A 16,451-nucleotide genomic window follows, 5' to 3' on the forward strand; every position below is an offset into this window, starting at 1 on the left:
AAGGGAGCCCAGACTTTTGCATATTTGCCCATTTTATCTTTTTTTGTAATTTTTAAAATGTAAACAATGGCTTATCGTCCACGTCTAATTCATGGTTTATTAAAGGATGATCTAGACAGGCGGCTGCAATTTAGTGAGATTATGCTTAGCGAAATTGAAGAAAATCCAGTAATTTTAGATAACATTATGTGAAGTGATGAAGCTTCCTTAAAATTATCTGGCCATATTAACAGACATAATTGCATTTACTGGTATAATGAGAACATGCATTTAACATTAGAGCAACAACTAAATGAGCCTGGTGTCAATGTTTGGGGTGGTATTTCAAGTATTTCAAGTTTTTGGTATTTTTTGGACCATTTTTTTTTATGGAACAGTCACAGGAGATAAGTATCTCGAAATTCTAATGAATCAAGTTGTTCCCCAGTTACAGCAACAGCCTAATTCAAATGACCTTTATTTCCAACAAGATGGGGCCCCTCCACATTATTCAAGAGTAGTCCGCGAGTATCTTGATGAAACATTTCCTAATAAATGGATTGGCCGAAGAGGCCCACTTGATTGGCCGGCACGTTCACCAGACTTGACCCCGGTGGATTTTTTCTTTTGGGAAGTACTCAAGGACAAAGTTTATAGTCGAAAACCAAAAAGTGTCAGTGATTTGAAAAATTACATAAGAGATGCATTTCAAGAAATTCATACCCAAAGAGACTTGTGCAAAAATGTTTGTTGAAGCGTAAAAGGCTGTGCAAATTGTGATAGAAAACAGTTTGAGCACCTGCGTTGATGAAATTTATGGGCTTTTGTAGTATTGTTCAGAATAAAATTTAATTGTCAATGTTATGCTTGTGTTAGTAAATATAATTTTATATATAAATCAAAATAAATGTTATTTTCTGTCCACCTACTTTTGGTCCACCCTGTAAATACAGTAATTTTGACCAGGGGTGCCCAAATTTTAACATGCCACTGTAAATAGATCTATTTATAGATACTTTTTTATTATTATTATTATTATTATTATTTATATAGCACCATTAATTCCATGGTGCTGTACATGAGCAAGGGGTTACATACAGGGTTATAGATATCGTTTACAGTAAACAGGTTTACAGTGACAGACTGGTACAGAGGGGAGAGGACCCTGTCCTTGCGGACTTACATTCTACTTCATGCATTAGGTATATGGAACAAAAACGCAGCTAATACGCAATCATTTTTACACCTGCATTTTTATAGCCTTTTTTTTTACTGGCTTAATTGAAGTCAATGAGTAAAAAAAAAAACATGAAACAATTGACATGTTACAGATTTGAATCTGCACTAAATCTGTAAGTCACAAATGAGCATAGTGCGCATGAGACTTCAGGATTCGCATTCACTTTGCTGGCTTCAGGAAACCCTTCAGGTTTGACACAAATCCACACAGAAAAAACACAACAAAACACAATGTGTGCACACAGCCAAAGAAACGAGACGCATTTTATAGAATTTTTTTCACAATATTTTTTAAAGTAAAGACAGTGTAAAAATGCATACAATTTACAGCATCCCATCAGCATGTTTTTCTTCAAGTTTTTCAGTTTGATAATTTGGTGTGTAGTGCAAGAATGAGCTAATATGTAGTTTAAAACTGGAGGTAAAATGGCATGTGCCATTCATGTGCCACATTTGTGATAACTTCTACAACATATTACATGCAAATCCTGTAAAATACACATGGCCTCACTGCCTGTCCTGATACTTGACCAGAAACAGTCTCTCTCTGCCTTATTTTCCAAACTGTTCTGTCTTCATACACGTTGATACGGTGTGTGATCCAACATACAGCATAAACCACTTCTGTCTTCCAAATAAGCAGACTGTTCTCTGTAGTCTAACTTGTTTATTGGTAACAGGTATTGAAATGCGGTAAAACTAAAGGAATACAAATGACATATATAAGTATTGGGCTAAACAATCACACAGCTGATACTTTACAACTGACAAAGAAAGTATACAGTATGATGCAAACTATGTACATAACTACATACAGTAAGTCCCTGGTAATCACATTTCCTGTGTACTGACTGCTATACAGTTAATCACATTCTGTACAACACTACATTGCAAGAACAGGGATAATGATCTTACCGGATAAACTTAACCAGGATGGCAAGTAAGTGAGGTTGTTCCAACACAGCAGAAAAACACGTGTGTGCAGGAAAAACACAGGGAGAAAATGGAGGTTCCTCATCCCAAAATGCCTTGGTGCAATCCCACAATGCAACACTCTAATTATTACTAAAAACACAAGTAATAAATGTAACCACCACTGGGTGGTGCTATAACACAGCAAACCAACACTATTAGTAGTGAACTTTTAATGCATAATTGGAATCCTACTGTCCTTTTGAATGGACAGAACACAAACTGTGCAAGTATTTTAGGCGCTCATAGCAAGTGAATAAATCTGCTACATAGAGGTGATCTGAACATCGCCTCTATGTAGCGGAGCCGATCTGGTTGTGGCAGCTTGTAGTCTCCTATGGAGACTATTAAAGCATGCCAAAAGTGAAAAAAAAAATATATGTGTGTATGTTCAAACCACCCCCCTTTTTGCCCCATTCAAAATAAAACAATAAAAATAAAATCAAACATACACATATTTGGTATCGCCGCTTTCAGAACCCCCCGATCTATCAATAAAAAAAGGATTAACCTGATGGCTAAATGGCGTAGCGATAAAGTCAAAATGCAAGAATTACCTTTTTTTGGCCGCCGCAACATTGAATTAAAATGCAGTAACGGGTGATCAAAAGATCGTATCAGTACCAATATGGTATCACTAAAAACGTCAGCTCTGCACACAAGAAATAATCCCTCACCCAACCCAAGATCATGAAAAATGGAGACGCTACGGGTATCGGAAAATAGTTTTTTTTTTTTGTTTTTTTTACAAAGTTTGTAATTTTTTTTCACCACTTAGCTAAAAAGAACCTAGATATATTTAATGTCTATGAACTCGTAATGACCTAGAGAATCTTTATGGCAGGTCAGTCAGCACTTTTCAAGTGGGATTGCACTTTTTTTGCAATTTTCACCGCACTTGAAATTTTTGTTCCCGCTTTTCTAGTACACAACATGGTAAAACCAATGGTATCATTCAAAATACAACTCGTCCCGCAAAAAACAAGCCCTTATATGGCCATATTGACAAAAAAATTAAAAAGTTATGGCTCTGGGAAGAAGGGGAGCAAAAAATGAAAACGCCAAACCGAAAAAAGCTCTGGGGGTTAATTGATAAAAAAAAATGCTACAAAGTAAGAATGCTTTAACAAATTGAAGTGATGGTTTACGTGATTAATAGTTTATTTTAACTATTAATCACGTAAACCATCATCACTTCAATTTGTTAAAGCATTCTTATTTTGTAGCATTTTTTTTTAAAAATGTTTACACAGGACGATATAATTTAAAACTGTATCCTAGTGAAAGGTTTTGCACATTTGTAAATTCCTAAAAAAAAAATACCGTATTGCTATTTTAAGCATTCACCCAAATACAAACAGTTTGCTACACTCCAGATTTTTACATAGAAACGTGAAATAAAACAGATTTCTATGCATATTAATGTGTTTTTTTGTCTTTCAGCATCTTTCTTACTGCTATCCTTGGCCTGCCTGAAGCCCTAATTCCTGTTCAGCTTCTCTGGGTTAATTTGGTCACTGATGGTTTACCTGCAACTGCCCTGGGATTTAACCCACCTGACCTTGACATCATGGACAAGCAACCTCGTAATCCTCGAGAACCACTTATCAGTGGATGGTTGTTTTTCAGATACCTGGCCATTGGAGGTATTTTCTCAAAACACTCTTATCTTTCTCAGAACACTTTCTTGCCCACCCATACAATAAGGGCAACTTGTATGGCGCTGTTTCCCATGCATGCGCTATGCACGCGCACAGTTATGCAAACCCTTTCTGGCCTAATGTGGGCAGTGTCTGCATTGATCTTGTGTGCAGGCACCGGTGAGTCTTCTACTCAGCTGTGACTCACCACACCTGCGCAGAAGATAAATGCAGAGATTGCCCATAGGAGGGCGGACAGGGTTTTTGTAACCACACGCAGGCATAGTGCATGCACGGGATTATATCACCGAAAAAGTCAGTGGGAGGGGGGTACCATTATAATGAAGTCAGGAAGCAGTGATTTCTTTCAGGCACTACACGCACCAGAGCCTGGAAGAAATCATTAACATGCAACATTATAAATTAATTTCTCAAGATCTACACCGCAGCTATGAGGCATACAGGTAAGACTGGTTTTAATCATTCTATTACCTGTATCCCCATAGTAATAGATCAAAATGGTCCAGGGGATGACCTATTCCTTTTAACCCTTTTCCGACATCGGGCATAATAGTACGCTGATGTTGGACACCCACATCTTTTTCGGCACATGTTGGCTGTTTTGAACAGCTGCCATATGCCGCTAACAGCCTCGGGTGGAAGCGTGATCCACCCGTGTCTGTTGACCCATTAAATGATGCTGTCAAACCCTTTCAGCGGCATTTAACAATGGCTTCTTGCAAGCGTGCTGGAAATCCCGCCCATCAGTGCCCACGTCATATGACCGCTGCTCGCCGATGGTTTGCCATGACAACCAGAGGTCTCCAGCAGACAGCTGGATTGCTATGAGTGCCGCCTGCGGTCGGCGATCAAAGCAAGTCAGCAATTCTGCTAATACAGGCAATCTGATCATTGTCTGTATGTAGCAGAGGTGATCGGGTTATGGCAGCTTCTAGTCTCAAAAAAAAGAAAGAAAGAAATGTCCAGCTTCACCGAGTCCGTAAAAAAGCGATTTCTTTATTAACAAACTTTAAACATGGAGGATACAGACTTCAGCACAACCATATGGGTAAGAATCTCAACGTGTTTCTGGAGACTAGGCTCCCTTAATCATGACATTCTAAAAGACCCATGTATCCCACTTAAATAACCCTACACCGGAAAGCACACCGGTGGGATAAGTGATTGACGTAACTGATTTAAAAAGTGGGCGTGAGATGAACATGTATTGAATGTTGCCCAACACAGTAATCTATATGAACAACATACATATAAAAAACAAATATGAAACAAAAGATGACAACAAAGCAAAAATATACAAATGATTGTACAAATTTAAAAAGATTTACACAATGAAATCTATAAATAATAAAATGTACATGTTTAAAAAATTAATGGTGAAGCTGGACATTTCTTTCTTTTTTTTGGATCTTGCACGTCTGGACACAGCGGGTCCGTGCTCCCGAGGTTTGGTTGCTGAATCACGGGTGAGCTGGTTTATGTTCCTTCTTACTAAGCTTCTAGTCTCCCATGGAGACTATTGAAGCATGACAAAAGTAAAAAAAAAAAAAAAAAGTTTTAAAAAAATATAAAAGTTCAAATCACCCCCCTTTTGCCCCATTCAAAAGAAAACAAAAAAAATCAAACATGCACATATTTGGTATAGCCGCATTCAGAATTGCCCGATCTATCAATATAAAAAGGAATTAACCTGATCACTACACCGTGTAGCGAGAAAGTAAAAATGCCAGAATTACGTTTTTTTGGTTGCCACAACATTCCATTAAAATGTAAAAACGGATGATCAAAATATCGTATCTGCACCAAAATGGCATCTTTAAAAACGTCAGCTCGGCACACAAAAAAAAAGACCTCACCCAACCTGAGATCACGAAAAATGGAGACGCTATGGATATCTGAAAATGGCGCAATTTTTATTTTTTTTAACAAACTTTGGAATTTTTTTCACCACTTAGATAAACAAGAACCTAGACATGTTTGGTGTCTATGAACTCGTAATAACCTGGAGAATCATAATGGTCAGTTTTAGCAATAAGTGAACATAGTAAAAAAGCCAAACAAAAAACAATTGTGGAATTGCACTTATTTTTTTTTTTTTGCAATTTCACCACACTTGAATTTTTTTTCCCGTTTTCCAGTACATGATATGTTAAATTCAATGGAGTCGTTCAAAAGTACAACTCGTCACGTAAAGAAAACCCTCACATTACCTTATTGACCGAAAAATAAAAAAGTTATGGCTCCGGGAAGTAGGGGAGCAAAAAACGCAAACCGAAAATACCTCCAGTCATGAAGGGCTTAATGATTGAAATAACCATTCCAAGCCTAAAAAGGAAGATAAAGGTTTAAACAGACAAAGAAAGAAAACTAAGATTCTGATTAATGGAGGTACCATATGGTGTAAAACCAAGAGATTTTGGAATTAAATTGAGGGTGGGTACTTGAGCAGGCAGAAAAGTGCAGAAACTATATACTTTGTAGCAGGGCCATACTAGGGATAGGCTCAGAAAGTAGCATGAAATGTGATGAAGGTGTCGGGGAATAAATCAGTTTGGACACAATCCTTTCCAGGAAAAGATGTTTTCAGATGGGTTTTAAAGTGACTTATGCCTTTTCTCTGTGTTGACCTAAAAAATCTTGTTTGAGCAAGTGTTTGGTTGGCAGTTTAATGTGTATGGACACCTTTGCAGTGTGTAAACTTATTTTGAATAGTTATTATGATGTACAAAATGAAGTAAGCAAAAATACTAATTATCTGCACTTATCTACACATTCATGATATCCACTAATGCGCTTTCTTTTCTCGTCACAGTCTATGTTGGCTTTGCCACTGTAGGTGCTGCAACATGGTGGTTCTTATATGATGAAGATGGACCACAGATCACATTCTATCAGCTGGTGAGTTTAATCATCCCCCAAGCCTGTTCCCCCTTTCCTGACAAGGCCAAATGTTACAGTTCTGACCACTGTCTTTTTATAAGGTAAAAACTCTGGAACACTTGAACGGATCCCGCTGATTCTGAGATTTTTTTCATGACATATTGTACTTCATGTTAGTGGTAACATTTCTTCAATATGACTTGCATTTATTTGTGGGGAAAAAGCTGAAATTTGGAGAAATCTTAGCAGTTTTCAAACTTATTTTTTGCCCTTAAATCAGAGTTATGTCACACAAAATAGTTAATAAGTAACTTTTCCCACATGTCTACTTTACATCAGCACAATTTTTGAAACAGAATTTTTTTTGTTGTTAGAAAATTGTAAGCATTAAAAGTTTACCAGCGATTTTTCAACAATTTTTTTTTGGGGGACCACATCACATTTGAAGTGGCTTTGGGGGTCTATATGACAGAAAATATCCAAAAGTTACACCATTTTAAAATGTGCAACCCTGAAGGTGCTCAAAAACACATTCAAGAATTCATTAACCCTTCAGGTGCTTCACAGGAATTGTTAGAACATGATCATATTGACATGACAGATGGGTCATTATTTTTTACTATCAAAATTTTATTTCCAGATTTAACTTTTTTACACTGGGCAATAGGTAAAAATGGCACCAAAATTTGTCCCACAATTTCTGCTAAATATAGAAATACCTTATATATGGCTATTCAGTACTGCTTAGTCAAACGGTGAGACTCTGGAGGGATGGAGTACTATTTGCCTCCTGGAGCGCAGATTTTCCTAAAAAAGTTTGCAGACTCCATATACAGACCCCTAAGTGCTAGTAGAGCAAAATACCCCTCAGAATGACTCAATTTTAGAAATGGTACTGCTTTGGGAATTTATCTACATGCATAGTGACTATTTTGACTCAATGGGTGTTTTCCAGAAATAAGCAGCAGTGGATGTTGCTGAGTGAAAATTACAAACTGCCTTTGTAGTTACCAGTACGTTGTAGTGACCAGTACATTGTGCCCAGCTCATGCTTCTGAAGTCACTGACCCGTAAATTAGGCGGGCTTTTATCGCTACAGAAATGTCAAACATGTGGATGCTAAATGTGATTTAGGCTCACTGTGGGACTCGGAAGAGAGAGGGGCATTTGGATTTGGGAGGTCAGAATTTGCTGAATTTCTTTTCTGGGGGGGAGCCATTTTGCTTTTCCAGAGCCTTTGTGCTACCAGCAGCGTAGAAACGCTCTATATTTCTATTGACAGATGACTGACCTGAGTGGTGACTTTTTTTGGTGCGTTAAAGCTTTTATTGGGAACACTTTGAATAACGTTTGAGATCACATTTATCTGGCGTTCTCTGCTGAGCACTTTGGGGTTTCCATCTAAATCTCTGAGTGACATGATTCAGATGAAACCCCCGAGGGATCCATTCACTATAATGAGACAGCAGAGTTAGGCCGGGGTCACACGTGTGTGTGCAATGGGAGAAACTCGCACTAGTCTCTCGCATCAATACCCGGCATTCGGGACCATAGCGTGTATTTGTTTGCAGGTGAACGCTCAGGTCTCGAGTGCCGGCGGCAGTGACGGGTATTGATACGAGAGACTCGTGCGAGTTTCTCGTTTTGCACTCGCAAGTGTGACCCCGGCCTTACTCTGGACTCCTTGTGGCCTCTATTCAGAGGTGCACTGTGGTGCACCATGTTTTTGTGCACTCCTAAAAAGACTGACAACACCAGATCACAGGCCAGACAGTGTATACAGTGTCCCCATCTGCCTCATTATAGGGAATCTTCAGCCTGGGGTTCCGTCTTAATCACATATTTCAGTACATGATAAATGTGAGCCGAGTCTTACTGCAATCTTTGGGAGGCAGAAAGACCAAATAACAGCAGGTGAAGAATTGATTTTATTTATTTTTTATGCCGTTCCTCGAGCAGTAGAAGTGGTTAGACCACTTTATACATCAGGTGCGGTATAAGTGATTAGACAACTTTATCCCCTTCATGACCGGGGGATTTTTCGTTTTTCCGTGTTCGTTTTTCGCTCCCCTCCTTCCCAGAGCCATAACTTTTTTATTTTTCCGTCAATTTGGCCATGTGAGGGCTTATTTTTTGCGGGACGAGTTGTACTTTTGAACGACATCATTGGTTTTAGCATGTCGTGTACTAGAAAACGGGAAAAAAATTCCAAGTGCGGTGAAATAGCAAAAAAAGTGCAATCCCACATTGGTTTTTTGTTTGGCTTTTTTGCTAGGTTCACTAAATGCTAAAAATGACCTGCCATTATGATTCTCCAGGTCATTACGAGTTCATAAACACCAAACATGACTAGGTTATTTTTTATCTAAGTGGTGAAAAAAAATTCCAAACTTTGCTAAAAAAAAAAAAAAAAAAATTGCGCCATTTTCCGATACTCGTAGCGTCTCCATTTTTCATCATCTGGGGTCGGTTGAGGGCTTATTTTTTGCGTGCCGAGATGACGTTTTTAATGATTGCATTTCGGTGCAGATACGTTCTTTTGATCGCCCGTTATTGCATTTTAATGCAATGTCGCGGCGACCAAAAAAACGTAATTCTGGCGTTTCGAGTTTTTTTCCCGCTACGCTGTTTAGCGATCAGGTTAATACTTTTTTTATTTGATAGATCGGGCGATTCTGAGCGCGGCGATACAAAATATGCGTAGATTTGATATTTTTTTTATTGATTTATTTTGATTGGGGCGAAACGGGGGTGATTTAAACTTTTATGTTTTTTCACATTTTTTTAAACTTTTTTTTTTAACTTTTGCCATGCTTCAATAACCTCCATGAGAGGCTAGAAGCAGGCACAACGCGATCGGCTCTGCTACATAGCAGCGACCTGCTGATCGCTGCTATGTAGCAGAATTGCACGTGTGCTGTGAGCGCCGACCACAGGGTGGCGCTCACAGCGACGGGCAATCAGTAACCATAGAGGTCTCAAGGACCTCTATGGTACCATTCACAAGCATCGCCGGCCCCCGATCATGTGACGGGGGTCGGCGATGACGTCATTTCCGGCCGCCCGGCCGGAAGCGGTAGTTAAATGCCGCTGTCTGCGTTTGACAGCGGCATTTAACTAGTTAATAGGTGCGGGCAGATCGCGATTCTGCCCGCGCCTATTACGGGCACATAGTTAAATAAATAGGGCAGCACACTGCAGCGCCAAAACATGCAAACTTGAAAAAACGAAATTTGAACTGCATTACTGCACTAGAAATATGAAAAATGAGAGCTTTTAGCGCACAAAAATGGCCAATTTTATGTGTACCTCGTAGCCACGTTAAGGCATCTCTCTTATACGAGGTCCTATGCTTGACCTACCTCACTGAGAATAAACGTCTCCATCTGAATGGGTACATGTAGAAACCTCTTCTTGGACTCAAATTCTCTCTCTATGTGGAGGGGTATTGGACCTACTATAATTAAAACACCTGAAGCTAGGAGGCGGGGAGTGCACGATCAGAAGGCTAGAGAATACATTTCAAAAACCTGACCTGCACATCCAAACATAGACTGAGTGTGAACAGGTGCTGAACCCAGAGTCGCCAACTCGTATATAGTTAAATAAATAGGGCAATGTATTCTCTAGCCTTCTGATCGTGCACTCCCCGCCTCCTAGCTTCAGGTGTTTTAATTATAGTAGGTCCAATACCCCTCCACATAGAGAGAGAATTTGAGTCCAAGAAGAGGTTTCTACATGTACCCATTCAGATGGAGACGTTTATTCTCAGTGAGGTAGGTCAAGCGTAGGACCTCGTATAAGAGAGATGCCTTAACGTGGCTACGAGGTACACATAAAATTGGCCATTTTTGTGCGCTAAAAGCTCTCATTTTTCATATTTCTAGTGCAGTAATGCAGTTCAAATTTCGTTTTTTCAAGTTTGCATGTTTTGGCGCTGCAGTGTGCTGCCCTATTTATTTAACTATATACGAGTTGGGGACTCTGGGTTCAGCACCTGTTCACACTCAGTCTGTTTGGATGTGCAGGTCAGGTTTTTGAAATGTATTCTCTAGCCTTCTGATCGTGCACTCCCCGCCTCCTAGCTTCAGGTGTTTTAATTATAGTAGGTCCAATACCCCTCCACATAGAGAGAGAATTTGAGTCCAAGAAGAGGTTTCTACATGTACCCATTCAGATGGAGACGTTTATTCTCAGTGAGGTAGGTCAAGCGTAGGACCTCGTATAAGAGAGATGCCTTAACGTGGCTACGAGGTACACATAAAATTGGCCATTTTTGTGCGCTAAAAGCTCTCATTTTTCATATTTCTAGTGCAGTAATGCAGTTCAAATTTCGTTTTTTCAAGTTTGCATGTTTTGGCGCTGCAGTGTGCTGCCCTATTTATTTAACTATATACGAGTTGGCGACTCTGGGTTCAGCACCTGTTCACACTCAGTCTATGTTTGGATGTGCAGGTCAGGTTTTTGAAATGTATTACGGGCACATGTCAGCTGTTCAAAACAGCTGACATGTCCCGGCTTTGGTGCGGGCTCACCGCGGAGCCCTGCATCAAAGCAGGGGAGCCGGCATCGGACGGTATAGTACGTCCGATGCCGGTAAGGGGTTAAACTTCGGGTGCGATTATAGCCACACCAGATTTATGTTGAGTTTTTATGTTTGGCTGCTGTCGCACACTAAGGCTACGTTCACATTTGCGTTGTGCGCCGCTGCGTCGGCGACACAACGCACAACGCAAATAAAAAAGCACCAAAATGCACGCAAAAACGCTGCGTTTTGCGACGCATGCGTCGTTTTTTGCCGAAATTTGGACGCAAGAAAAATGCAACTTGTTGCGTTTTCTTGGTCCGACGCTTGCAGCAAAAAAGACGCATGCGTCGCACAACGCAACAAACAAAAACGCATGCGTCCCCCATGTTAAATATAGGGGCGCATGACGCATGCGTCGCCGCTGCGTCGCCTGACGCAAACCCGACGCAAACTAGCATAACGCTAATGTGAACGTAGCCTAAAAGACACTTTTTTTTTTTTTTTTTGCAAAAACTAGTGTTTACACCACCATATTTTGAAAGTTGTAATTTTTTCATAGTTCGGATGACAGTCATGTGATGAATTTTTTAGTGGTACGAGTTGACGTTTGTACCATTTCCGGACACATGCAATCTTTTGACCGCTTTCTATTCTGATTTTTGGGAGGTAAAGTGAACAAAAGCCAGCAATTCAGGAATTGTTTTTTTTTTGTTTTTGTTTTTTTGTTCCTTGTCGGTTCACATGTGGTAAAATTGATAAGGCAGCTTGATTCTGTGGGTCAGTACGGGTTGCAGCGATACCACATTTATTTCTTTTTTTATGTTTTGGTGCTTTTATACAATAAAAGCTATTTTACAGAAAAAATAATTAATAATTTTTGCATCACTATTACTTTTTCCGCTATTGGAGCTGTATGGCGGTTTGTCTTTTGTGGGAATAGATGACGTTTTCAGCAATATCATTTTTGCTTACATCTTTTTGATTGCGTTATATTCCAATTTTTTTTTCGGTGCTATGATAAAGCATAGTTTTTTGACTCGTGTTTTTGTTGTTGGTTTTTGTGGCACTTACTAAAGGGGTTAACTAGTGGCAGAGTTTTATAGGTCGATTCGTTCCGGATGCGGTGATATCAAGTGTGTCCCTCTTTATTTTTTATACCATAAGTAAATAGTAATAGTAGATATATAACATAGGGTACCTTGTTAACAGGCAACTAATGGTAGGCAATGGTAGGAAAGAAATATAAGAACATGGAATAATACCCTCCCGGCCTGTTTTGTTTCAAAACCTTTTAATAATGTGTTAGAAATATTACCGTATTATTATTATTTATTTATATACCATACCGTATATGCCTTTAATGAAGCAGAACTAATGTTTGACTTATTATGCTGCGTAACTAATTTACTAATGTAAATCAATGTCTTATGTTGTATGCTACATAACCATATTCCCAGATCATATTAAAATTCCAATACTGCGTAGTAATGTGTCTATTTTAATATGATTTTGATGCAAAACAATCATTTTTCATAAACCAGAAATGACATAAACCAGTTTTACGAACTTATAAAACTATCGTACCTTTTTCTTAATTATGTTACTTTGTTACAGAGACATTTTATGAAATGTACACCTGACAATGCTTTGTTTGAAGACATTGACTGTGAAGTGTTTGAGTCCCGCTATCCCACAACAATGGCCCTTTCAGTGCTAGTAACAATTGAGATGTGCAATGCGCTCAACAGGTAGGTACACTTAAAAGGTAGAGATAATGTATTTCTCTAGTTTTTGTATTTTTAAAGATCTTTCTGCAATTTTGAACTGAAAGTAAACTTTATAGAACTTAATGTTCCCATAGAGGGAATTAATTAAAGAGTAATAAAACTTTTAATTTTATTTAATTATCCTTAAAGTATTTAAAAGTTATGAATTTGTGTAATCTACATTGCCATTATTACCTTAGTTTGCTTCTTTTTCTACCTAACATTGTGTGTTGGTGCTATTTTAATTAACAGATCATGCTCTTTTAACCACTTAAAGATCTGGGAATTTTTTTTTTTTTTTTTTGTAAAAATGATCTAGCTACATGACTCTGTCAGTAATGTTACGACGATACCAAACCTGTCCAGTTTTTTTCATTATTTTAGTGGTGAAAAGAACGTCTAAAATTTTGTATTTAAAGAAAAGAAAAAATACACTATTGCCGTATATAGTGAAATAGTGGTTTTCCCATCACAGTCATCCTGTTGCTGAACTTAACAGACTGAGCCATATGGCAGTTATGGCGACCTTCAACAGGCACCAAGTTGCCATGATAACTCATCATTTAAATGCCACTGTCAGAGATTGACAGTGGCACTTAAAATGTCAAATTGAAGCAATCAGAGCTTGCTCCAGTAGCTGCAGTTGCAGGCAGATTTGGCCTATACGATATGCACAATGTTTAGGCAGTTTTTATTTTTGATGATTTTATTATTTAACAGCTGCCATGCTGTCGGTCAAGCAAAAATGTTAATGAACCTGAATATTCAATGAAGTAAAATTGAGGTTTTGTCTGTCTTAGGAGAATCTTTGTGTGCATAATTATTGGCAAATTATAAGTGTGCTGAATTACTTTTCAACTTAATGAAAAGCGTAAATTTTCCCATCTCAATTGTTTTTCATCCGTAAAATGAGAATGATAACCGAGCAACTCAAAATATACACAAATAGATTTGACATTTAAAAAATATTATTATTTTAAGTAAATAACTTCTATATATACATATATATATATATATATATATATATATATATATATATATATATATATTAGATGGTAGCCCGATTCTAACGCATCGGGTATTCTAGAATATGTATGCGTAGTGTATAGCACAGCCCACACAGTACATTGCGCAGCCCACACAGTACATTGCGCAGCCCACGTAGTATATTGCACAACCCACGTAATATATTGCACAGCCCACGTAGTATATTGCGCAGCCCACATTGTATATTGCCCAGCCCACGTAGTGTATTGCGCAGCCCACGTAGTGTATTGCGCAGCCCACGTAGTGTATTGCGCAGCCCACGTAGTGTATTGCGCAGCCCACGTAGTGTATTGCGCAGCCCACGTAGTGTATTGCGCAGCCCACGTAGTATATTGCGCAGCCCACGTTGTATATTGCCCAGCCCACGTAGTATATTGCGCAGCCTACGTAGTATATTGCCCAGCCCACGCAGTCCATAGTAATATGGGTACCATATCACTGTTAAAAAAAAAATAATTAAAATAAATAGTGATATACTCACCCTCTATTGGCCCCCGGATCGAAGCGGTTACCGACGCTCCTCGCGCGCTCCAGTCTGAAGAGTGCATTGCGGTCTCGCGAGATGATGACGCAATAGCGGCGGGTGAAATCGCTGCTATTAACTAGTTAAATGCCGCTGTCAAACGCTGACAGTGGCATTTAACCGGCGCTTCTGGCCGGGCGGCTGGAAATGAGCGCATCGCTGACCCCCGTCACATGATCGGGGGTCAACGATGCTTCTGCATTGTAACCATAGAGGTCGTTGAGACCTCAATGGTTACTGATGCCGGCCTGCTGTGAGCACCACCTTGTGGTTGGCGCTCATTGCACACCTGCATTTCTGATGCATAGCAGCGATCTGATGATCGCTGCTATGTAGCAGAGCCGATCGCGTTGTGCCAGCTTCTAGCCTCCCATGGAGGCTATTGAAGCATAGCAAAAGTAAAAAATAAAAAAAAAATTACAAAAAATGTGAAAAAAAAAAAGTTTAAATCACCCCCCTTTCGCCCCATCTATATATATAATTGTCTAAGGGTTTTTCCGTCTGTCTGTCTGTCTGTCTGTCCTGGAAATCCCGCGTCTCTGATTGGTCGAGGCCGCCAGGCTTAGCAGTGGACAGTAGGTCTATAAATTATACAATCAGCAGAACTTTAAGGTTGATGATTTATCCTTAGGCTTGGTTCCCATTGCGTTAATGGGAACGCGCTAACGGACAGCGTTGCACGGCGAAATTAACGCCGTGCAACGCGTCCGTTAGCGTCCGAGGCGCGCCCGCGGTCCGTTCCCCGCTCTCGCAGATCAGGGATCTGCGAGAGCGGGGACGTTACCGCGACCCCGGGACGCGGCCACATTAAAAACATTGCGTTAGCGCAACCCGCTAGCGCTAAACGGGTTGCACTAACGCAATGTGACCCTAGCCTTAGGTCTTATTCCTGGCACCCCCACCACTCAGTTTATTGAAGGCTTCACAGCATTTACCAGGCACCGCACCTTATATTTTGTTGTCTGTTCTTGGTATAGCAGCACTCTGTTGGTCAGTTCATTTCAGGTGAATGGGACTGAGCCGCTGGTGGAGTGAAGTTCCACCCGTGGCTGGTAACCAGTTAAATCTTTCTGTCAATCACTGACAAATCACTGATCGTGATTTCTTCTACACATAGCAGTGCTGAAACTCTGTTATGTATAGCCCAGGTGATCAGATGATTGCAGCTTCAAGTCTCCTAAGGGGACTATTAACATTTAAAAGAAAAGTTTTAAAAATATTAAAAGTTCAAGTCACCTTCTTTTTGCCTCATTAATAATAAAACATTTAATAAAACATATTTGGTATAATTGCGTTCATAAATGCCCGATCTTTTAAAATATCAAATAAACTAATTTGATCGCTAAACAGCGTAATGAGAAAAAAATCAAAACTCCAGAATTTATTTTTTTGGCCACCGCAACACTGCAACACCGCCACCATCTAGTAATATATATGCACGCACTGGCAATCTGTATAAACCAATGTTATTAATCAAAGATTTTTTTTTTTGATTTGCACACTAGTTTTATGTTAAGAAAATAATTCACAAATAGCTGTAATCTTTCCAATTCTTTCCGTTAAATGATCCCCTGATGAGAAAGTAATCACAAAGTATCCTGCTGCTAGAACTCATAGGAATTTGTGGGGAAACTGGCAGCAAATTCTCAGATCAGGTTTTCCATTTATAGTCAATGGTCATCTACGTGACCTCCTGATAATAGCACAGCGTTGCTGACAGAAGATGAACTGGCTCAGCGCTTACCTCGCAATGTTGGCACTTAACTCAAGCAATCAGCAGGGATCACCGCAGTTGGACTGTAGCAATAGAACATGAGAAGCATATGCTAGTGATTTACCACCATTGTTTATTGTAG

General features: G+C 39.4%; 1 protein-coding gene across 1 annotated transcript in view; it reads left to right on the forward strand.

Moving 5' to 3' along the window:
• Nucleotides 1–16,451, forward strand: part of LOC138670279 (sarcoplasmic/endoplasmic reticulum calcium ATPase 3) — a 319,975-nt gene that overhangs the window by 257,539 nt on the left and 45,985 nt on the right. The window contains exons 16-18 of the mRNA XM_069757474.1: nt 3,634–3,836; nt 6,664–6,749; nt 12,874–13,007. Coding sequence (XP_069613575.1) covers nt 3,634–3,836; nt 6,664–6,749; nt 12,874–13,007 — 423 coding nt within the window. The remainder of the gene's footprint in view (nt 1–3,633; nt 3,837–6,663; nt 6,750–12,873; nt 13,008–16,451) is intronic.

This window comes from Ranitomeya imitator, chromosome 3, assembly GCF_032444005.1.
Source record: "Ranitomeya imitator isolate aRanImi1 chromosome 3, aRanImi1.pri, whole genome shotgun sequence".
Taxonomy (NCBI): domain Eukaryota; kingdom Metazoa; phylum Chordata; class Amphibia; order Anura; family Dendrobatidae; genus Ranitomeya; species Ranitomeya imitator.